The sequence below is a fragment of the Sparus aurata genome, chromosome 17 (assembly GCF_900880675.1).
Source record: "Sparus aurata chromosome 17, fSpaAur1.1, whole genome shotgun sequence".
Lineage (NCBI taxonomy): Eukaryota > Metazoa > Chordata > Actinopteri > Spariformes > Sparidae > Sparus > Sparus aurata.
This window is the reverse complement of record NC_044203.1, coordinates 8,992,250-9,017,113: the sequence shown is the minus strand read 5'-3', so window position 1 is coordinate 9,017,113 and position 24,864 is coordinate 8,992,250. Positions and strand designations below refer to the sequence as shown.

Genomic DNA, 24,864 nt, shown 5'->3' with positions numbered 1-24,864 from the left:
GTAGCCCAACCACAGACAGACAGACACTTCACACCCACAGCTTTCAGACGCCACCGTCACCATCAAGCCCACCTCACTTAGGGATTCTTGGCATGCGTAAATGCTGGAGCCTGAATATTAGATTAGAAAATTACCCCCGCACAAATCTCAAAGCTAAATGGGGACGGTGACAGCTAATGAGAGCCAGTTGTTCTCTCCTCCATTCCCATGGAAGGAAAGGGGAGAAGACAAAGGAAAGAGAGTCTGAGGATGACGCTGCTGCTATGGAGGCCGGGTTCACAGCAATTAAAAAAAGACCCCAGGGTGTTTCTGTCTCTCACTCACTTTCACTTTTGCTGTGGTGTGTCGTCTAATTACACGTTTCTCTACATCTGGCTTTCATCTTAATTTAATCAGTCACCAAATAAAAAGTTGGGAGTCTGGTTGCACTGTTCCAGGGAGGTAGGACAAGGGGTTAATATAGATGTTTTTGTATTACATGTAGGAAGAGCATTCATCTATTTATCAGCCTCATTCATTTTGCCAAGTCCTCCATCTAGCTTTTAGCCCCATGATAACTTTATCATAAACGCTCGCTGGCTTTACTGTCCATATTTTGTTTTCCATATCTTGTTTATCATTAACGATTGTGCATGTGGTACTAGATTCCATTCTGCAACATCTGATCCCTGCCAAGAGATTATGTTGTATGAACAGAGAACGCCTGTGTAACATTTCTGAACGCTTGCATCATGACGGTCGAGCCACTTTTCTCCTTTGCTTGTTTTCACTAACACACTTGGTGTTAATCTAGAAATTGTCTTCTGGCATTTTTGAACACTTCCTCCGCTGACTAATACAACAACATCGCATCCTGCTTATACAAACAGCCAGTGTTATTGTAGCAATATGGGGTAATTCCTGCCTTTCCTCACAGTCACCCCTAACCAAAGCATTGGATTTGATTGGTGGATCTGAATCATGGTTATGGCTTATACTGGGGGATCTTTTTTAGGATGACTGAAGCAATAAGTCTCCTGTTGCGCTTTAAGGGAGGTGTCCGTCAGCCCTTTTAAATCACCCGTGATTGCCTAAGCTTACGAGCGGGGCACGGTGGGTCTGGCGAGTTCCCTCCAAAGCCTGACGTTGCACGGCGAAAAGGCCTCGGCTTCACACTCCACATGTTGAGCACAGCTCTGCAACCTGCTGGAAGTCAGAGCCCTGGACGCAGCTGTGCTTCACTAAGCAATGGCAGCTCGCATTCTATTTGTGGCAAAATATTTGTAAACAAGCTAATGTCATGTGCAAGGGTTGGAGAGAACTGGTTTTGAAGTTCAGTCAATTATAAAACGGAGGCCTTGGCTGCCACATTTCTCAGAGCCAGGTTTCTGTTGAGCACTGAAGTGTAGATCCCCAGATGGACTACATTAACTCACTCTTTCACAATTTTTCTTTTCGTTCTCCAGCCTTTATCGTTTCGCATCTTTGTTTTCGCGCCAGGGCTTTTCCGAGCCATAAAGCAGCTGAAAGCCGAAGAGCACCGTCGCTGTCTTTGTGTTTTCTCGTCTGTTCCGTCTTTCCTTTGTTTCTTCTGTTAGGTGTTTCACAGGCATTCCTCCGTTCAGACCAGTCACGTCATACTCAGCCCCTTGCCTCTCCTCACTTCCTCTCCTTCCATGTTTTTCGGACGGAAAGTGTTCCAACTGACCCAGCGCTTTAGGAATGTCAACACGCATAAATTATTGCTGTCACACGGATGTTTGCTTTTCCCCCGTATGTAACGTGGCATCAGGGGAACAAGCGATTTTTCTGAAACGGCGTGCAAAAGGTTCTCACGTCGTCGGTCCAAGGCACTGATAGAGGGACAAAGGAAAGATGCTTTGGGGTCTGGATTGTGAGAAGAGAGGACGAAAAAGAAAACGGTCTCTTATGCTCCTTCGAATAACACGCTGTTAAACCCCTGGAAGAGTAAACCCACCCACCGGCATTACTGAGTGGAGGGAGCTTGTTAAAATGACCCCACTCGGCGCCCTGAGCTTTGGAGTACGCTGTGTTTAAAATACAGTTGACAGTAACTCTCAAGCACTCGGCATCCATTTGCGAGCTCTGGGGTCGCGACCTTCCAGTGCTTCTTTGTTGTGGTTCAGTTGAAGTGCATAGCAGGTTGCCTTTGTTATTGAAACAAAGTCGAATGTATTAAATGGCCGCCTTTGATGCCCTTTTTTGCTTTGTGACCGCTGTTCTGCTGTACAAAGAGCGGTGACTTCATATAATAAATGTCTTCCCCCCTCTGTTTTCCACAAGAAAATGAGAGAATGAGTTGCAGCCTTTATGGCATTCGGTTAAGTATTATTGTTGTTATTTTTGATTAAGATGAGGTTTTTTTCTGCATTGAGGTTTTCTTCCATTAGCACAAAAGCACAGGGGCCGGCAATCAGCTTTATGGTTCTGGTAAACAATAGCGGGGTAGCACAGCAGGCGCTTAACCTGTAAACTCTGATGTACTCAAGATACAGAAGTTAATTTCCATGCAGTCCTCCCTGCGCGCAAGTAGCTCAAATGAATAGTACTGTCGAATAGATTTAGTGATATGACTTCCATGTTTTTCAATGGGAATTCTGCTGGGGTTACATGGGAAAACTGTGATAAACAATAACAATTTTTCAACATGAAACGCCTGACAAGCATCTCACTTTGCTAAAATGACCTCACCTGACTACTGCAACTGCCGGCACTGGTTAAAAAAATGCTACTATTTGTAGCTTGTTTTCTTTTCACATTCACTGTCGTAGCTGTTAAAGTTAATAAACCAGCATATATTTAACCAGGACTGGGAGACCTGAGGGGGTGACGGCTAAAAATGGAAATATAACATGTGCATTAAAAAAATGTAGTGAAAGATTTATCCCGAAATCTGTTTCTGTTTCCGTCCCCGTCTCCACATACTTGAAGGTTCTCTTTGAAACACTTTTCAAATTCAAATTCTCAAATGATGTCGAGTTGCTGACACCTTCGCTCAGCACTAGTGTTCCTGTTCTTTTCATATAGCTGCCTTGACCTTCTCCTACAATTATCAGCCAGCCCGTCCATGCAACAGTGCTTTGATTATGTCAACATTAGTATTGATGCCATGCTGTCACACTCCTTTTGTGTTTTTTGTACTTTCCCATGCATTTCAGTCATAATTACAACATACAGGCTAGTAGCAGATTTCTATTTATTCTTTATATTTTCCTTGCTTCTTTTCTTGTTCCTGTAGTAAGTAAACTTGGGTAACCTTTAAGATTTTTTTTATACAACTGACTTCGGCCAGCATATGTGCCTGTTACGTGGACCTTTTTGAAAGGAATGATTGTCACCTTTGTTACTCTGACTTTATTTATTATATTCGCTCCTGTCGACTACAATGGATTCCTCTACCATCTTAAAACATCAAGATTTTCATGTTCCCTGATCTCTGAACCTAAGTTGCAACCTTTTCATTTCATTCATCTGGAAAAAATCAGCCACATATGTGGTATTTAGATGTAAAAGTTATGTTGTCATATTCCACTAGCCAGCCAACAGTATAAACGGGTGGCATTTGGATGATGTGACATTTGCTTCCGCATATTAGCCTTCCTCTAGCCAAGCTGTTCTGAGTTATACTGACAAAAATGGGGGTCAGAAGTCGTACAGATGCACTCTGATATGATTGGCACTTGGGAGACTCATGGTTTCACACTTTGGGGATTATCCTCCATTTTCCAGAATGTTCTGCCTAGAGACTCTGACAGGATGACCTCATGATTGGCCGATGGGGGTTAGGGGGGTGTTGTGCGTATGTGTGTGTAGACACACGTTCATGATCATGATCAACTATGTCCAGAGAAAGATTGCACTGGGATCTGGAAACAGTGCTTCAGTACAGCTATTATATAATATAATAGAAAGTAATGGTTGGAAAAGGGGATTTCAGCTGGGAGCAGGCCTGCAGCTACAGCGCATGTTTGTATTCTGAATTTATTGCCCTCTGTCAATGAATAAATTGGCGAAAGGTTAAAGCATATAGACTACAGAGCCATAGGTTTATGTTTTATGTGTATACTTGTTCTCTTTTTCGGTGAGTTAGCACGACGGGAATATAACTAATCTTAGAAACACAGTCAGGAATCCACTTATGTGCTTTAGAACTAGAGCTGAGATCAAACCCTGGGAAAGCAACTGACTTCATGTGTGTTTATTGTATGTTTGTGAATGTACTGATTGCATGCGTTGATCGTAACTGTATGGACAACTGTGCGCTGCGGCATGTTCCCTCATTGTCTCTTTTCCTCTATGCCCCCAATTGTGTTCCCCATTATCCGTTATTCCACTTGTAAGTACATCTAAATATAGACCAAGAATTTGCTTAGGGGGCACTGTCTCAGTAGTGGTGCTTAAAGAGAAGACGGGGTATTTGCTGTAATTGTAAATGCATGTGTACGGTCTAAGCTTGGGAAGAGAGACAGAGAAGCGTAAAGAGTATCTGGCAGTTTCTCCTGGCTCTTGCTGTTTCCCAGCTGCTGTGCAGCTTATTTGTCCCTTCCAAACCTGGGGTGCTCCTTGGAGTGGACCTTTTCGCCTGTGCTGAATACCTTTTCAAATACCTCCTAACCTCAATACAAGTTTCACCAGCTTAACACAACACACATGGAGACAGGTCCAGGCCCTTTTCTGTCCTTTCTCCCCTCCCCATTGCTTGGAAAATCTTACATTTCTACAGAAAAGAAGTGCACACATCCTGTCCTCATTAGGCCAGGGAAAGGAGAGGGATCTGGCAGGGCCGATCCTATGGAAGCCCCACACATGAGCCTGGGTGAACAGAACGGGCAGGCAGGCAGGCTTGCCGCAGCGTTTTATATGGCTCTTGTTCTTAGCCTTTGATGACACTGTTTAGAATAGGAAATATCTAATAAGTCAAGTATTCTGTCTAATGTGCTGCCAGTGGGTTTAGTATTTGCCTGGAGGTCTTGAAACACTATCTCCACCACAGCAATAATATACATTTAAACTTCTCATGGAGTGGGTGGGAGGGAGCGATGTAGAGGGGGGGAGGTGGGGCAGCTGGGAGTACATGCTGTAATAGCAACCATGTGCAGGTTGCAGGAACAGACGAGGGTGGGCTAGGATGGGACATACCTTGAGTCTATCCTCTATTTTTCAATTCATCATAATCATGTCTCAGAAATGGAAGTAGCTAATTGAAACCGACATTGTAACCATTAACATGGAAGGGAAATGTGGGGGAAAGGCCTCAATAACGGAGTTCCAGTGTTGGCAATGATAATGATTAATAGACTGAAGTCTGTAAATGATGCACCTGACAAATCTGCAGTAGGGGTGTTTAATTGATGCGATGCAGGGGTTGAATTGAAACTGCCTTACATGCTCACATGTGCCCTCCCCGCCGTCGGTTTTTCTGAATATTTACTTGTGTCTCAGGCTAAAAAGCTCTGCTGTATGAGTAAAAAAGGGAGTGCTTTTGTGGGGGTGGCTTCAAGTGTTTTTTTTTTCTATAAACATCTACAAAATATTTTCCATTCACTTGGGAAATTTTTGAAAAAGTAAACGCTTCTGTTTATTCCTGCTTTTTACCCACACGTGTCAGCCCTTTATAAACATGTCCAGTAATTTATTATTCGCTAGGTAGCATTTAGTTTTATATGTTTGTCTCATTCCTGTCCCATGGGAGCCAGTGGCGGCTTCTTTATAGTCTTGAAGATGGCATGCTTTGGTAGCAGAATAAAGATGCCTGTTTTCATTGTCGCTTGAAACTCAGCAACCTACTCACATTGATTTATATCATCTGTCACTGAGAGCTTTTTATTGCCACAACGGCTGGAACTCTCCCGACATCCGTTAGTCTGAGCCAAGCATAAAATCTCGGCTGCTTTATACACAATACCACAGTCACTGCACGAAACAATTCGATTTGCCGGGGTGAGGCCCTTTTTCAAAGACATTTCCAATATTGCAAGAAGTGCAAAATGATTTTAAGACCACAGAAAAAGTCCCAAAGCATGCCTTTAATGTCTCTGTGGCTATATGACGCTCTCCTTCTTTGGTCAATTTGTCCATGGTTTCAATCAAGCAAGTTATTTGGTTTGTGTCCTCTTGTAAAGCCAGGATCCAAATAAGAAACAAACTTTGCAGAAGAAGAAGAAAACGCTCTTATCCAGATCCATTTCAGCACTTCTCAGCATCTTGGTCTGGTTTGAGATAAAGCAGTTTTTTATGATGCTAATTGAATACTCATGTTCATCACATTTATCAAGCTGTTGCACATGTTTAGTGGTGTTTGTGTAGTCACTCAGGTATCAGCTGCCCGTTTTGGTGTGTGTGTGTGTGTGTGTGTGTGTGTGTGTGTGTGTGTGTGTGTGTGTGTGTGTGTGTGTGTGGTGCGAGAAAGAAATCTTCGTTTTAAGACTGAAACTGATATTGGCATTGAAACATTTGCATTTGAAAAAGTTGTACACTACAGTTTTAATGTCAGTATCTGTAGAAAATATCACAAACATAAGAGAATACACACAACAGGTGAAGGACAGATTTTTTTCCCTCTTTCTTTCTCACCCTCCCTCCCACTATTTCACCTTCCCGCCTTTTCGCTCTTTCAAAAGTAGTAAAGGAAGCACTGCAGAAGAGAAAAGGTTTTTTACTGACGATGTTTAGTAAAGCGCTTTTTACAGAGAGGCCACTGGAAGTCATCTGCAGCTGACTTCAAGGCTCAAAAAGTCAGCATCAGTGTGAACTCAGCCTTATATTCCACCTTTTCTCCATGCAGGTGCGGCGAAGTGAGCAGAAGCGTGGCAGTCGAGACCCTGCGTCCGGTGTTGACTCCTCATCCCGTCACAGTGGGACAGGGCAGGACAGCGGCTTTGGAAGCGACAGTGCTCATATTCGCATCGTCCAAATAGAGCAGCAAAGCGGGGCCAGCCACCACTGCATCGCGAGGCCTTCCCACAAGTCCACCATCACCAAGAACCTCAGCTTCATCCCTTTTGATATCTTCCTCACCGCTAGTCGGCTGTCTGTCATGACCTATGCCTGCTCCAGTCCCCCGAAAGCCCTTCCCTCATCCTCGGACACCACCAGCACACCCGAGAAGAAGGAGCCAGGGGATAAGGTAAGAAAAAGAAAAGCCTGTGACACGAGGCTCTCTCATGAGACAGGCCCTAGATTTTTGTCAGTTGTCCATGTATTTATAATTGTTCATACCAAAGCAGGATTTTTAAAGTGAGGATCATATTGCTGTGTACTGTGTACAAAGTCTAAAAACCACCTTAAAATTTGGTAATAATTGGAGTTGTTGATAAAACAAATTTTATACAGTCCAAATTTATAAGATGGGTAAAGCGATCAATGCAGATATGAAAGTGAAAGACTTCTGGGCACCAGCCTAACGCTGTCCCACACAAAATAGAAAAACAAACACATTGTTTTAGGCATTAGGCATTTAGAACAGTCAGGTTTTCTCTCCTGGTAATGTCTTTTTGCTCATATCTACACCAGAGTGGCAATTTTATTGTAATTGGCTTGTTCCTCCAAGCAATGATTTGATGTATCATGTATCATGATGGACCAAATATCCTCAGTAAAGTTTCTAGCATCTACTTGAAAATATTCCTCAAAGAACTGACGGAATGAGTTCTGGCACAGTACAAAATGATCTGTCTGCATCTGTTGTAGGTGGGAAAGAGTGCCCTAAACCATCCTGACATCCTGTCTGAGTCTCCTCCAGCCTCCACCTCTCCGACTCCAGACCCAGCTCCGGCTGCCCAAGATTCCCTCGCTGGCCTGACTGCTGACGACATCCTCAACAGCAACACGTCCCAGCCAGCCTCCCCGCTGCTGAGAGGCAGCCTGCTCTCCTTGGACGGCCTGCCAAATCCCAGCCGCTCCTCGGCCCGACAAGCATTGGGCGTGACCATTGTGAGACAGCCCGGGAGAAGAGGGGCTGGGGACCAGGTGCTGGAACCCCTCCTGTACCTCCAGGTGATGCAGCCTTCTGCTCTGCTCAGCTGCCACCATCGTAAGCAGAGGATGGAGCTGTCTGTGTTTGACGTTGCCTTAAGAGGAGTAGCTTCTGACTACAAGTGTCTGGGTAAGAAAGCTCTGGAGAGGAGGATGCATTAGATGGTGTGGGGAAGAAGTGAATGGAACCTGGTAGAGTTACGGATGGGACTTGAATGTTCTGATAGAGATATAGACAACTTCTGTGTTTTGTACCTACCACCAGACTGTGGGGCAGCTCCTTTTCCTCAGGCTAAAGTCTGTTTATAATCTGTCTGTATAGACAAATAGCCAATCTTCTCGCTGATTGTCTTGTTTGCTTATAGTATAGCTGCAACCGTATTAAATTGAGGCTATTTCTTTTCAGATAAAAGTTCCTTGTAATAAGTACAGCAAATACAACTTTTCTACCAACCATTTATATCCACAAAGATAGACTAACAAACAAGTACATGTGAAATCTATAAATGTTACATATGTTGTAAGCATGTCCTTGTCTGTCTTTCTCTCTGCCTTTCCTCACGCAACTATTCTCCTCTTTTTTGTCTCTTTCTCAATCTCTTGAACTTTCATCAGACCCAGGAAAAACTCTTCCAGAGTCTCTGGACTACAATGTGTTTTGGCTTCAGACAGTAGCCGGAGAGGTGGACAATAAAACGGGCATCCCTCCCCCTCTGCTCTGCCTCCAGATCAAAGATTTCCTCAATGGTCCAGGTGAGGATCACGCCCAACAGAACACAAACGGACTGATCAACACACGCTCACGTCTTCTATATTAAAGGCCACTGATATCACTTCTTTAACTCACTGTGTGTGTGTGTGTGTGTGTGTGTGTGTGTGTGTGTGTGTGTGTGTGTGTGTGTGTGTGTGTGTGTGTGTGTGTGTGTGTGTAACATCATTCTCATGTGTATTTGCCTTTCACAGGGTTTGGTTGTCTATTTTTAGACTAATATGAATTCCATATGAGCTTTAAGCTAAGGTTGTTGACCTAAAGGTGTGGCTGACGTCCTACTCAGATAGAACCGCAATGAATAAAAGTGTGAGTGGGCTTTTAAGTGTATGAGTGTGTGCAAGCTTGTTATCCCTGCGAGGGTTTCATGGAGAGTGTGTGTAGGCGCAGGACATCCTTCAGAGTTCAGCCTCCTGAACCCAGCAGGCCAGATGCTGGAGATACACTCTCACACACACACACACACACACACACACACACACACACTGACACCTAACTATGGATCTACTTTGACAGATGTCTTTCTTCCACATACATACAGTCATGTACATGTACAGCATACAAAAATTAGGAGCTAAAATGTAAGCATAATGGATGATAGTACATATCATAGCGTGTAGCCCCCTTCTCTGTCACACGCATCCCTTCCCGCTGTCAGCGGAAAGCCTTCAGCTTCTCTCCACCTGGAATCACAGAGCACAACACAATGCAGCTCTCTGTACACCACAGGAGTCACACAATACAGCCACACATCACCAGTGTGCGTCTACCCCTCTACTCATTCCCAATGATGCCAGGAGTGAAATAATAGCAAATGTAATCTTTCCATGACTGACATCAGCATGTCAGTCAAGTTTTGAGCTTTTATAGTAAATATGTCTCCTTTTTAAAGGGAAGCCTCTGTATACATGAGAGGCAAGTTGGTGAAGTGAGAGACGTAAAGACTGTATACTGACATTAGATCTCCCTTAGAAATAAGAATTTTGTTATTAATTAAGAATAATTATTATTTACAGTTATTTAGGTTCACCCAGTTTATTTGTTTATTAGAAAGTGCATGATGTTGTGTGTTGATTTTATAACTTTGATTTAATATTTTAACAGGACGTTTCTCTGTCTCACTGCACAGGGTAACTGTTACATCTCTAAAGATAATTACATTATGCCGTGGTTACGTCTGATTGTGGTGTTTAGTTGAAGAACAGATGTTGACTTTGTGCAATTACAATCAGGTGTTTCCCTTGAACTAGGGAAGAGCAGAACTATCCTTGTATCAGTAGGCTAACTTCAATCATAATCACTCGCATTCATTTGCTTTACACACACACACACACACACACACACACATAAACAACACTCTCCCATGTGACTCAGACAGGATCCAGGCTCAGTGTGAGGTTGCCCCAGGTCAGGCTTTGCTGGAAATTTCGAGAATTGACCACACATGCTACTGGTTCCCCTTTACCCCCACACACGCACACACATTTTCAACTGTTAGTTGTTACGGTTAGATGACTCTCTGGCAGAGATGATATTCCTGTTTAGGGATAGGGGTGCAAAAGATGGAAATTATAAAGATCGGGAGAATCGGTGCCCTGACGCTGGTTTGTGGAATATACTAATTCCTGTATTTTAGACAATACACACAGATAAATAGGAAGAGTAGAAGTCTTGAAGGTTTAACAGTCAAAACTAGGGGGTGTCACGATTTTGCTTCTAAATTTAAAAATTGATTAACTTTAAGTTTGGATCTTCAAAATATTAAGCATTTTTGGGGATTCACCCAGTGTTTTTTTTCTCTCCAAGTTCTCAAACCCCACCCCACTTGTGGATGTCCGAAAACAAAAAAAAAGACTTCAAAGAAGACACATTTAGCGTACTGGTAGCCTGCAGCTCCACTTCCAGACACTTCTGTATGCACAATGACGCTCATCTGACTAGTACGGGAGGTAGCTCTGACAGAGTTGTTGGATTTCACTTTATTTTTTTTATTTTTTTTGTGCATCTTTTTGTATAACCTTATTTGGGAAGGGTTCACTGAGAGCAATGCTCTCGTTTGCCCTGAACACATTCAGTTACACATTCACATCTGCAAGCTGCCCAGTACAACCACAGTTTGATCTGCTGGCCACTAAGCAACTCTGATAAGCGGTGGAGGTCAAGGGCCTTGCTCAAGGGCCCCACAGTGGTGGTGGTAATGAAGGAGGGGCAAGTGCTGCTTTCATTTTTGTCACCCAGATTTATCCTGCTGGTCTGGGGTTATGAATCGCCACCCCTTCAGTCACAAGCTCGCTTCTCAAACCTCTCGGCCACCAATGCTCTATTGATTTGCCCCTTAATGACTTGTTTGGGAAGAGGGTTCACTTGGGACACATATGAGAAAACTAACTTTGTAACAAACTGAATTTGGATTACTTGTTGTTAATTGTTGAACTCTCAAAGGGTGGTATTTTTTGTTGAAGTTTATTTTAGATGAGTAAAATTAAACTTGCCTAACCCTAACCTGCAAAAATATAGTCCAGGTCTATCTTGGCACAGCCATTAATGCTGAAAAATCATATTTAAATCGAAAAACGAATCAAATTGTCACCCTAAAACCAATCCAATTGAATCTGGGATATGGAGAGCAGTGACACCCTTAGTTTCAACTGAAGCAACAGTTTTGTTAGTAGGAAGGTTCAGGGAGTTTTCTACCTGCTGAGACATATTTTAATGCTTTGAGTGCGAGGAAGAATAAAGGAGTGATTGACAAAGGCAGGATTGGGAAGAAAATGTGCATCCAGCATTTAATTTATCTCTCCTGCAGTGTTTTCACAGATGGTTTATTTGCATGTGCAAGTTTTTATAACTGTTACGCTCTGTGTGTGTGTGTGTGTGTGTGTGTGTGTGTGTGTGTGTGTGTGTGTGTGTGTGCGTGTGTGTGTGTGCTTCAATGTGTATGTATCATCATGTCTGGCGGCTCTACTTTGATTCGACAATGTTTCACGTTTGATTTATTTCAACGAGGCGCAAACAGAGAGCAGACTGCTGCAAGGCCACGTCGTGCTGTGTGTTTACAGCAATATGCTCGCAATTTCAGCAGCATTTATTCTTCAAGACCAATCAAAGCTGCCCTTCCAAGGATGCCGGGTGGGAAACACTTGTAACATGTGTACTGTATACTGGGTGGTGTTTCAGCAGTAACCCTCACTCAGCAGCCGCTCATCACATGCACACACACACACACACACACGCACATATACATATAAACACTACTAATGCAGGCACATAAAGGAAGCCATATTTTTCAGAACCATGAGGGTTCAAGGCTTGACCAGCAAACACAAAAAAGGCAGGGGTGGGTTTGTGTTTTCTCAACATGAGCAGGGGTTCAGAGATTGACCAGCGAACACACAAACACACACGTACACGCTCATCACTCCTTCTCTCACCTTTCTTGCTCAGTTCCATTCATTGAGAGGGTCATTGCAGGAGTACAGAGAGGTAACTGCTACCACTTGGAGACAGGAGAAGCAACAGGTGATAGATTAGCTAGAACAAATTGGAACCATTACTCTCCCGCGTGCCTGGTTCCCGTCAAGCCATGGGTTCGTAGAAATGTTGTCAGTTACTGTATACAAGCCCGTGCCCCTCCGAACTGTCCAGAACCACTTTAATTTGAGTCAGATGGCATCTGAGGCTTGTGTCACTGGCCTTGCTTATGAGTTTGAGGGTTTTTTTGTGACAGTGGGATTTTACAGATACCCCTCCTAAAAATGATGGCCCCTTACAAACACAGTAATTGGACACACTGCCACCTGCGTCTGACAGAGGCGTAAAAGTCAGCTTAAAGAAAAAAAAAAAAAAGAATCAAAGGTGGGGTCGGAATGAAAACAATGTTCTTGGTGGTTGCACCCAGCACCAGGTTCAAAGTAGGGACGGCGTCATGCATGACCTCGCCTGAAAGGCGCAGCAACCTGGGTAATAAGCATATTTGATCTCCCCACCACTTTACAGAGATGTATACGTGTGTGTGTATGTGCCCCTCTGTCAGACCTTGATCTCCCACTTTCTCCAGCGCTAATAGAGGCTGACACCTGAGAAGGGCCAGTCTATGATTCTCGCCAGCCTGTTCACATTAGGGCCCGTTCTTTAAAGGTATGTGAACGCCAACGACACCTCTTAACCTCTAGGCTTGATGCTCGCTCCTTGCAAAGGGCCTTCCACTGACAGTTTCCAGCTTAAAATAGCTGTTATTCTTATAGCTGAAGACAAGGTGTTCGCAATAAAAGCACTCATATGTTTGAGATTGCCACTGCTGCAAAAAGACGTCTTTGACTGCCATTGCCTAGCGATGAAAGTGCCACCACATTTCTTTCAATAATTAATATTTCCTTCCTTTTTTAAAACAGAGAGCTCTGCAGTCGTTCATTGCCGTCCTAAAGCATAGCAGATTTGAAAGCAGTGTTGAACCTCTTGGTATTCTGTTTTTTTGCTTTACAGTGTTAAAGAGGTGCAGCACTGTATTTGGTTGGAAGTCTTGAGTGCAGCGTTAAATCTTAGTCCATAAATATTGTTTTTTGCAGCTTCGTCTGTGAAAAAAAAAAAGTCTGTCATGCTTGTAAATTGTTTGTTTTATGTCTTATTTTTTTGTTGTGAGGTATGAGTTTCCTCGTTTTATGCCTTCTTAACCTGGATAGTGAAACCATATGGTACATCACTGTAAAGGCAGTCTTACACACACCCCCATATCAATTCCAGAGAAACAACCAAATGTACGGAGGGACTTGAAGCCATATAATGCTGTGGTGCGATTTTATTGGAGTTCCTCAAAAGATTCATCTTTTGACATTGCGCCACTTCAATAAAAACTCGCTCCATCGGTTAGCAAATAAAGCCGGTGGGTAAACTGTACAGATGCTGCGGTCCCCAACCCTTCCAGGGTTCTCATGGAGCCTTCCCACGATTTAAAATCCAGATACAGACTATCCTGCTGTCTTTTGACGGATTTTCCTTTCACTGATCTGTCATAAATTTAGAAGTGATAAGTGCATCAGCCAGCTGAACTGCAGGATGTTACATGTCTCAAGTTATTTAATGGCATGCATTATGATGGAGCTAATAAATAAGCTGCATGCTGTACTTTGTTATTTTCTTCATTTATTGTAAAGATTGTCAGTAAAATGATATGGCCAAAGTACATGAATTTTTTCAGAGGAAATTATAACATCTTTAGTGACATGGTCTGTAGTTAACAAGAAGTTACAGGTAATATCATTCCTGCATTATTATCCTCTCTGCTTTGAGTTATAAAAAAGGAGTTTGCATGAATGATAAAAGCTCTATGCGGTACCTTAATTTATTATAGGAGACAACTCCTGCAACCATGGCTAGAGAAGTTCATCCAAATACTTGAGACAATTATATGCTACATAATGAATATTAAATCCTGATTACAAAAATGTCAGAGTGCTTTGTATGACATGAGTGATCATTTGTAAGTCTTTTTTACATAAACAAATTTGACAAGGGTACAAAGACAGTATGTTAAAAGTTTTATCTCATCAACTTCAGTGATTTATGTAGTTTGCTTATTCTGAAGTTCAAGTCAGCAACACTTTTTAGACAAGTTGGGAGAGTTGTGGAGTGGTCAAAACACCTGTCTCGAACAGGTTCACTGGTAACAGGTGACAGTATCATGGTTGTGTATGAAAGGGACATCCTCCAAAGTTATTCCCAAGCAAGTCACCGCTTTATGAAACACATGATGGTGTGGATAGAGAATAGATGTTTGTTGCCATTGTTTCAGAAACAACGAAACACAGGTAGCAGCTTTTTGTTTGACAAATGATGTGAAAGATATTACTATATGAGCTCAGGAACACTTTGTAAAACTATGTCTCTAAACAGTTTGTTTGCAAATGACTGCATTCTGTTTTAATTACGTTTTAAACAACGTCACAACTTTTTGGGAATAAGGGATGTATTCAAATGTGAGCATTTTTCAGAGGGTAGGAAAGATGTCGCAAGGATGATTCTGGGCCACCAAAGGGCAAACTGTATACCAGACTTTCTGCCACCGACTAATGACATTAATGTCTCCAATCAAGGAAAAGTTATGTAAGTCAATTATTAAAACCTTGGGGTTTCAGCGAGCTTTATCTTTAGCGCTGCTCACTTAAGCCACACATGGATGTTGGGGGGGTAGGATGAATTTTTCATGGCAGGGGGAAGAGAGGGACCTCGGCATGGGAGGACAATCGATAATGAGGACCAGGTCCCCCTGTGCAAGGAGCCAGGCAAGGCCCCGGCGCTGGCCCTGACTGGGTGATCAGAGACAGCTTTATATAATTACAGGGGGGGATATTGAGATAGAAAGGACTGAGAAAGAAGCAGAAGGATGAGCTACATGGGAACAGAGGAAGTAAATGAAAGAGTGAAAGAGGAGAGGAGGGGAACAGAGGAACCTGGATGAACAGCTGCCTACGGGCTATTTATTCCACCACTGAAAAGTTTCCTGGTGATAAGTCAAGTGGAAATGATAAGCTACATTGCACAGCAAATTCCACGTATCTTTCCTCCAATTCCTCTCTCCAGCCATCCTTCCATTTGACCGTGTGCAGCACTTCCACTGGATTAAATGAGAGCGAATCCTTAGGGCAGTGTGTGTGTGTGTGTGTGTGTGTGTGTGTGTGTGTGTGTGCGTGCGTGTGTGGATACTCGCCTGTCTGCCTCTTTTGGCAGCACTCCCGCTCATGTCATCCAGTGCTCCTACCTGGGAAGGAGACAGAGACGAGGCCTAAAACCCCTAAAAGCCTTCCAAACACTGGTGCCTTGATGAGACCATGAAAAACAGCTGCGCTTGTTTTCAACTGCTTCCCTCTCCCATCATCATGACCAAGTGGAAAAATGGGATAATGGAAGTGGTGTAAAACGGCATTGAGTTAATTCATGTGTCTCTGTAAATTCCAGTCAAGTGTTTGAAGGCTGCAGTGCACCGGAGAGCGAGAGAGAGGCAGAACAGAAGACGAGCCGAGGAGTCTTGGATTTATGTGGCTGGCATTGGGAAAAGATTCTCTTCTGCTATTCTGCAGTGTCACGTCAGGATGTTACACTGAGACAGCCTGTAATTGTGTGTGCGCATATACGTGCATATAAGAGAAGGGGAAACAGATTGAGACTGGACCCAGCTGTCTAGCCCTTGCATGCAAAGCTGAGTGATTAGAAGAAGAGAAAAGAGTCCAAAGTTTGATTTATGAGACTTGGTACCATGCAGTATTCCATGGGTTAGATAGCAACAGATCTTGCTCAGTGGGACACGAGTGAAGCCTGCCTTTTCTTAAAACCCCCAAATGGATTGTGTCCAGTTTATGTGAGTTTCCAAATGTCAAGTGAACATAAAAAGCGAGGGGCAACAGTGACAGACTAAAGACTATATAGTCTGTCACTAGATTGCTAATCATATATATATGAAATATGAATTTCCCACTAAATACAAACAGAACACACACAATCCCACAGAGATCTGGGGAGAGTGTGTTTACCACTCAGTGTACTTTACTTGTGTCATAAGGTAGCTTCGTTATAAAATAAAGTCATGTTTTTATTACCTGCCTAAAAGCATTGCTCTCTCTACTTCCAGCCCTTCATAAATATGTCCGGATGAGCACAAGAGATACTCCCCAATTTTAAGAGCGACTGCTTCGAAACTGTACATAGAGGGAGTTGTTTTGTGTTTTTTGTTGACTGCGTGGTTAAACCATTATTTTGTTTTGTCTCTTTCCATCTTAATTTATTGTCTTTGTTTTTTCCATCTCTCTCTGTCTGTCTCTCTCGCTCTCTCTCTCTCCACAGCTGAGCTAAATGTAGAGCTATCACGGCCTTTGAAAATTAACCCCACACTGGCGAAGCTGGAGCAGGCCAAAGCCTACCTGAAGAAAGTCCTACCAAATCACACATGGGATACCTCCAGTAAACCACCGTCTGCTTCCTCCACCCCTCAATCCTCCCCTATGAAGACACTTCCTAGGGCTGGCCTTTCTCGTTCAGACCCACATCATCAGGCCTCGGCCCTGGGCAAAGCCAACAGTATCATGGCCCTGGCATTGTCCTTCCATAAGGTCTCCCTCCAAACTGCCCAGATTGTAGTGGTCATGGAGACAGAGGCCCATCCAGTGAGGCCCCACGTAACAGTAACAGTGTCGGCCATGACAGGAAGTCTGAACATGAAGTCCGGGCCAAGGATAGAAGGTGAGTTACAGGCAAATCTTTCATTTTTGCAGGGCTAAAATATAAGATTGAGCTTATGTGGGCAGATACACAGAAACACGGATGCACAACCATTCAACTCACACTTGATTTGATCAATTAATTAGTAAATCACTGAACAAAAGTAAGTGACAAAACAAAACACATATCAGTTGTCACCCTGAAGGCCAGACAATTTTGTCACAGTTATTAGTGCAGAATGATTAATCAATTTTAAATGAAAAATGTCGATTTGAAACAACGCGATTAGCAAATTGCTGAGGTTGTGATTAATGCTGGAACGTCATATTGTGGATAATGTAAGTACACAACTTAACAAAATATATAACAAAGGTCCAGTCATTTCTAGATATTTGAATACAAAAATGTTACATTTTATGTCTTTAAACCTGAAACATAAACCCCCAAACTATAGTTAGAATTTGTATCAGCTAGTATAAAAGTTTTGTTTTATTACCTGTGCTGTCACCTCAGTTTACAGTGTGATCAGGGACAGATGGTAAGTGGTAATGGTAAAACATACCAAAAGATCTCTAAAGCCAACTCTTAGTTGCATGGTCTCTTATGCCTTAGACTCAAGTTGAAACATTTTCTTTTTTTTAAACCTCCTGCTAAGACCTCTCTGAGCTCAGTAAATGACGCATTGTATAACGCCAAAGTAAAAAGGGCCTGGTCCTTAAATGAGTCATTGTTACTTTCTTCTTCATGTGTAAAATAAATCAGAGCAGTGATGTGATCCGTCCTATTCTGCTGTATTTCAAGATATCGCCACTTGTTTAAAGGAAATTCCTGAAACAGGTGGAGCTGCATTGGAAACAACTGTCATGACTTCACCCCATTTGGCAGATTTTATCATCTTTTAAAGAAACCACAATTTTTAGACTCAGAAATGCACTAAACGACATGTACATGCTTTTTTTTTTTTTTGTGGTGTGTCATTTGTCCAGTACCCAAGTTCACCATGTGAGCCAACTGGAACCAACCCAGGCCCTTTGAAAATAAAGTACATTAAACAAAGCTCCAAATATTCAATACAAAAATGTAGCGGGGAACAAATTGTTCTGTTTCATATCATTATGTTACTAAACAAAAAAGGAAAGTAGACAATACTCCAAAGAGCTATTTATCCGGATACCCAGAGCACACCCCACTTGAATTTATTTTAGATGAAAATGTAACTGACATGTTTTAAGGAATCTTGTATGAAGAAAATATGCCTAAATCCATTCTAATAGCATAGCGATCAGTGTCTGTCTTCATAGCACTTACTCAAACTTTCCACTTTCCACCCTTGTTTGTTGAAAAATATGTGATGTCTCAGCCTTTTTGGAAGATCTGACATCCACTCACACTGAGAGAACGCTGGGAACCAAATACCAGTATTGATTTCAGTATTTTTTGGAATATTTCTGTTTTTTACACATGCTAGCAAAGCCCTCACTGCCAAAAACAAGGTTTGTCAGTAAACTGTAAAGTGAGATGTTTGTGTTAGTCTTGGATCTAAAGTTGTTGTGAGACTGTGTGTGTGTATCTGATCGCATGGACATAGACCCTGAGAGAGAAAGATGCTTTCATGCGTTTATGTACGTGGGTGGGTGGGGGTGTGTGTGTGTGTGTGTGTGTGTGAGAGAGAGCAAGATTGTTTGTTTTCATGTTCGGACCAAACCCTGCCTTCATCAACACTGACTATTATCCAGGAGTCATCACAGTGTTTCCATTATGACAATCAGAACTGCTAATGCTAATGTAAATTAAAATGCTTCCAATTTCTCTGTGCCGTTGGGTGTGAGCCGACACGCTGTAACAGATGATCTGGGATCCTTGGTTTGTTTTTCGCTGTTTTTTGGCTCATCTTCCAGATTGGACAGCAGATGGAAACAGCAGGATAAAAGAGAGTGAAGGGCTGACATGCCACATGCAGTAGATAATAAGCAAGACTCTTGACTCATAATTTTGCAAGGAGTCGGTTTGTACCTCGGTACCGCTGAGCGACACGTCCCCTGTTTGCAGAGGGACAAGGACCGGGAACTGGGCTCCCTAAGTGCCTGCATCTGTCTGACAGATGTTATATTCAGTTACTTCAGATAACATGATTGTCGAAAATGTTAATTAAAACCTCAAACAATTTGCACTTTGTTTACTCAGATCTGCATAACTGCACGGTGACACAATGCTGAGCGCTGCTGCCCCGCTCTGATTTTCACCAGCTTTTCAGCTTTCATCCATCTTTGATGTGTTGACTTTGATAAACACAGTTGAAACTGCGTGTGCAGTGCAATGGAAAAAGAAATGGATTTTAGAGACGGTTGAACTAATATGAAAGTGAATCGCCTCCTACTCACTTGGCTTTCAAATGATTCTTCGATTTATAGTGATTGTTCTTCCTTTGCCCATATGATACTTTTCAAACAGGATGGGTTATTAATAGCTCTTTGGTTTGTGTACAGTAAACACAGGAAATAGAGATTAGTGTCCTGTCTCATGGATATTGTTTCGTCCACAAACTCCAGCAGTAAGACAAGACGCAAATAAAAAATGTTGGGGTCAGGACCACTGGTGTTTATTGACATCTATTGGATCATTCATCCCGTTTGGCTCTAAACCCTTGGAAAAACTGTTTGTCACAACCCAAAAAAAACATAACAGCATATACGTCTGTTCTGAACAAGTCTTTATAATAACTGGCGTAAAGGTTTTATGCTGTCATCAGGCGCAGCAAAAGTTTCATCCAGCTCCTCGTATATCATATTTGAGTGCTCTCCGACATACCTGAGAGCTTTAATATCCTCCGTGTAGATCTCATGATAGGCCTGATTGTTCATGTCCTTGCATCATCTCTAAGCGCATGTTGTAATCACATCTGGTAAAACCTGTAAGCGTCGCCAGTGGAGTTACAAAGTTTACATGGCACCAAATGCCATCAAAGAGAATCTTTTTGCCTGGGGAAAGGCATTGCGAATCAAATGTCAGAAGTCCTCCTGCTGAATAACATGTTTGTCTCACCCAGTTGTTTCTCTTTTTTTTTTTTTCCTCTTGATAACTTTAGCACTCTTATAGATCTTTGTCACAACACACACTGCTTTTTTCCCTGAGGGCTTCTTCACATAGTGTTTCCAGATTTGTTGCCATCCAAAGGAGACAAACTGTCTCCAATTACGCTGACTGATCGCTGGTGACAATAGATGTATCTGCTGACTTTCAGCCTCATCTGCACCGCCTCCATCAGTCAGCACCTCTCCAGTCCATTCCGTAGAGCAGAAAACGGATACCTTGGAATTTTACGAAGATAAAGGTTAGGATTCCCCCTCAGTTAGGTTGAGCGTTTGAGCTGCCATAATAAGTCAGCTGGAATGACCCCCCTGGGAGAGGCTGTACATGAGAGATGTAAGACAGGAGAATGTAGTATTACTACTGCTACAGTACGTACCACTACTGCTGCTGCTGTTGTTGCTCTGCTGGTCCTCAGTGACAGGCCGAGATTGATGGAGCACATCCTGAGCAAACCACAGGATGATGCCAGTGTGCAAGAAGAAACAAAAGAGGGAGGAAGAGGGGAGGAAAGAATTGTGAAACAAGGGACGCAAGAGGATGATGGAGATAGAGACGTAGAGGGAGAGGGAACACGGAGATGTAGGCGCCGACATGTAAAGAGGAGAAGAAGTCAGATAAAAAGATGGCCCAGGAAATAAAACATGATTAGCTAAAGAGAAAAGTACAGATGGAGCAGAGAGGGAAGTTACCAAGTAGAAGTATGATAGAAGAGCAGATGAGGAAAAAAAGTTGCAGAAAGGAAGAGGAAGTAAAAAAGAAAGAAGATGTAATACAGGACAGCAGGGGAAAACAGGAGAAAGGCAGACTACTATGTGTGAGCAGTAACAGGGGTCTCTTCAATATATGCCATTACATTCACCCCACCCCACCCTGTCTTCATCAGCCTGCATCCATAGCTGCGACGGGGTGAAGACCCTGTCATCCTCCCCCCTCATCTGTGGAACATCTGGTGCTCTGTACCTGGTCACGGCAGCCCCGCACCCCCCTCTGCCAGGGGACAAGATGGAGAGAGAGGGGATTAGGTTGACAGTGAGGTGTGTTACCAGATCCTGTGCTAATGAAAAGCAAGTGGAAGCCCTGCATTCCTCCCTCCGTCCACGGCTCACCACTCCCCAAGGTAGGGGGGCATTTGTAGTTCAATGAAAGAGAGGAGGGAGGCGGGCAGTAGAGAGAGAACATATGTCTTAGGGTCCATGAAACAGGACCCTCCCTAATCTCTCAGCTCTCCTTCAGACTGCCCATAGAGTGCCCCCGATTTCCTATGAACACACACACATACATGTCGACAGACCCTGTTACTAGTGCACACTTTCTCATATGCATACATCAACATACACACACAAAGCTTTCTCCTCGGTCCTTTGCCTCTGTGGACCCCCGGCTTCTTCACGGTGATTTACTCCAGCACAGTTGTAAAGGAACATTTCTGTTCGTTGAACAAAGTGAGAGAGCTACCAATTATTTATTCATTCATCTTTTTTTTTCTTTTCGTTCTTCTCAAGCGTTCTATTTTTCCCCCTGGCCCACCTTTGAATTACGATCATGTCAGTTTGTTTACTCTGCTGAAAGAAAGCCCCTCTTTTCCATTTATCATATTGATTCTGTGTCAGTAGTCTGGGAAAAGCAGAGCTAAGCAAAGCCAAACTTTTAACGAGATTTATATTCTGAAATACATGTTAACCCAATCATAAATTGTTTTCAATGCATTAATCATACCAGTATATTGCAGAGAAGACATAGGGGAAGACACGCATGGCTGCTGGGTCAAGGTAATTAAGCACAGGTGAAATTTAGTGTTATAATGCTGCAATACTTTTGTAGATAGATATCATAAAGTAGTTTTTTCTCTGTTAAATGTTCAAAGCTCAATATTTTTGGCACTCAGTACTGAACCTAAACTGATCCAGCATTAAAAAAAGTCTTACACCTGGCATGAGTGGCACAAAGTGCAGCGCAAGTGTCATTATTAAGTGACATTATTTAAACACCCAGCACCCACGTGTTGTAAAGAGCAAGTGTTCTTGCACCCATCTGCGTGCCCATGTCTGTGTTGGTCTTACAGTGAGGTGTGGTCAGGCGCACTGACTGTGCATTGCTTAACTTAAGTCAGCAGAAAGTAACTGTGCCGTAGACCAACAAAAGGCTGGTCGAAAGTCAAGGCACACTATTTTTCCTGCTATTAAAGGGCAAATTATTCGGATAGTAAGATGTGCCCACAAACACATTTTGATATGCGCAGTCATGTCACTGCAGCAAATATCATTAAAGCAGCAAAACAAAATTATGTAACACAAAGAGGACAGAGGAAAATCTCCAAAGAAAACGGAATTAGACTTTTACGTTCCAGGCAATGCTCCGCCTCTTTTTTCTTTTTCTAAAAAAGCTACTCAGGCTCCCCCGCGCTCATCCTCTCTGTTAAATATCGGTGCATTTTCCTCATAGGCAGTCAAATAGTGTTGTTAATGGGGGACAGATGATTGGAAAATGTCAGCGTGGATGGTCAACTTGCCAAAGCGCCACTGTCCCATGTGACAAGTGCTGCTGTTGGAATAGTCGTGGGCCAGGTCCTGGAAGATGACGCGCTGGTTGCGCCCAGATCATCTGCTGTTTAACAAGCAAATTGGTGTTGGACATGCACTTGTGCCATGCGCTTGAGATCATGCCCGATAGATCATTTAAATTGGGGCCCTCTATGTCATCTCTGCTTTCTCACAACTAAAATATAACTGACCAGGGAATGGCTATCATACTGACCTACAAAGACATAACGTAGATTGCAGCCAGAACAATCTGCCTTAACCGTTTTACCATGCGAAGCTGCACTTCACCTTTTTCCAGACCAGATGAATGTGGCCAGTAAACTCAAAATTTTGATAGCTTTAACAGTCATAATCCAGAACAGAGCTTTTCTACAAGCCCGATCATAGGTCATTTAAGGTCATTGGGTTCCATAATAAAGAAGCTTGTCCTGAATCAGTTAACAGTTTGGGTAGCTCCCCTTAAGCAGCATTGTACTGTTATTTTATCCATTACTGCCCTTTCGTTTGCCAGGCTAATGTAACTCATAACACTGAACTAGTTTTGCCCTTTCTTTTTCATTTCCTGCTGGGCACTGCATTTCCTACTTACAGCGTATGACACAGACACATGTACACACAGACACAGACCACTGAAGCAGCCAGACAGAGCGAGAGTTAAATTACTTTTCAAAATAACCAAGACCGAGCTGAGCTGACCTAAAACCTGACAATATTTCAGCATCAGGATTAGTTTCGGGCAACTTTGAAAATTCCAGTTGTGGAAATATGATCTCTCTACTTGCTGCACTATCTTCATACATGTGTTCCTATAAATAGATCACATTTAGAGTTGGATGTTACGAAATGATCATGCATATAATTATAATTATCACATATCTACTATAAGTTGTTTATGAGTTGCAACCGGCACTGAACCCATATGTAACTCATCAACACTCAGCAGTAACTGTGTAACGGCTTGGATGACGCACGGCTCCCTGTGTTGTGCCATTTTGGCCGACAGTGTCCCCTCCTATGAAACCATATTCCTCTAGTGTCCTATAGTGGTCTTGTGGTGAGTGAATAGTGTATTTGTGTGGTGAGTGACAGTATATTACTTCTATTACTCTTACCATCCCAGACAGTCTTTGGGGGCCTCTGCTAGTTAGGTAATGACTCCTTTAGGTTTCCTCTAATTGATACCAGTACGTCCCGGGGTATAAATCAGCCAGGCAGTGGTCAGATAACGGCTGCCAGGGAGAAACCGACACGGTAAATCAACTTCTCCGATCTTATCTAATCTTACCCAAGCGATTGCCAGAAATCTATTTCACTTTAGAAAGATTTCCATCCACCCTAGCCTCCACCACCCACTTTGTTCCCTGAGTGTCATAGGCTGTACGTTCGCCTGCAGAGGACGTGCTTGTGTATGCTGGTTTACTGGCAGGTCGACTTTGGCCACATGAGATACATCGTATGCAGGTGTACGTTTGTGTGTGCAGATCTGTGTCACCAAGTTAATTCTGGTTCATATTTTACAGCATTTTGTCATACAGCAGTTCCATTATTGTAGCTCACTCTCTCACTCAAGGGTGCTTCTCAACATGGTGACAGTACAGCGGCCTCTAATTGGTGCTGTCTCACAACTTGTATATAGCTTGAGTTTAGTCTGTGGCTGTTTTAAATGATGTCCAGAGATTAATACTGAGGGGTTTGTAGATGTATGTGGGTTGTTTTACGTGGTGATCAGATGACTACTGCCCATCTACTGGCCGTGAAAATGTATTGTTTCTCTAACTAAAACAATGTTTCTAAAGGCCGGTATATACTGTGTGGTTTCAGGCTGTTGCAGACAAGAGATGATCAGCGGGAATGTGGTGACATCTTTGGTTAGGGCCCCGAAACATTGGCTCTACGTCACGCTGTAAGAGAGGTTCAGAGATGGTCGTTGTCACGGTCTTGTGACTAAAGGGTATCCCGGGACTGACTAAAATGTACTTCTATGGTCCCCAAGGGTAAATTTTGCTTTGGCAACAGTGCTGAAACAGCTATGATCAACTTACAGAGGCAATGCAGTGGGAACCAAATGTATACGATTGCCCATCAGTTCAATTCTTTCCAAAATCTTGCTAATGCCCCTGTATTTTCTTCCCGTCATTAAAGAATCTCAGGCTCCTTCTCTCCTCTCTCTTTCTCTGTGTCCATGTCTTTACATTCTTTTGCATCCATCTGTCTCTCTTTTCCCGTTGCCTTTTGGTTTTCATGGTTTTACCCATCATCTCCAAATATGTTACTTACTCTATG

The 24,864-nt window shown here is 42.9% G+C and overlaps 1 protein-coding gene across 4 annotated transcripts in view; it reads left to right on the top strand.

The window, feature by feature from the left end:
• Positions 1-24,864, top strand: part of vps13b (vacuolar protein sorting 13 homolog B) — a 329,852-nt gene that overhangs the window by 230,235 nt on the left and 74,753 nt on the right. For all 4 annotated transcript variants that reach the window (XM_030393719.1, XM_030393722.1, XM_030393718.1 and 1 more), the window contains exons 35-38: positions 6,785-7,126; positions 7,690-8,104; positions 8,590-8,727; positions 16,577-16,972. In XM_030393719.1, the coding sequence (XP_030249579.1) occupies positions 6,785-7,126; positions 7,690-8,104; positions 8,590-8,727; positions 16,577-16,972 (1,291 nt within the window). The remainder of the gene's footprint in view (positions 1-6,784; positions 7,127-7,689; positions 8,105-8,589; positions 8,728-16,576; positions 16,973-24,864) is intronic.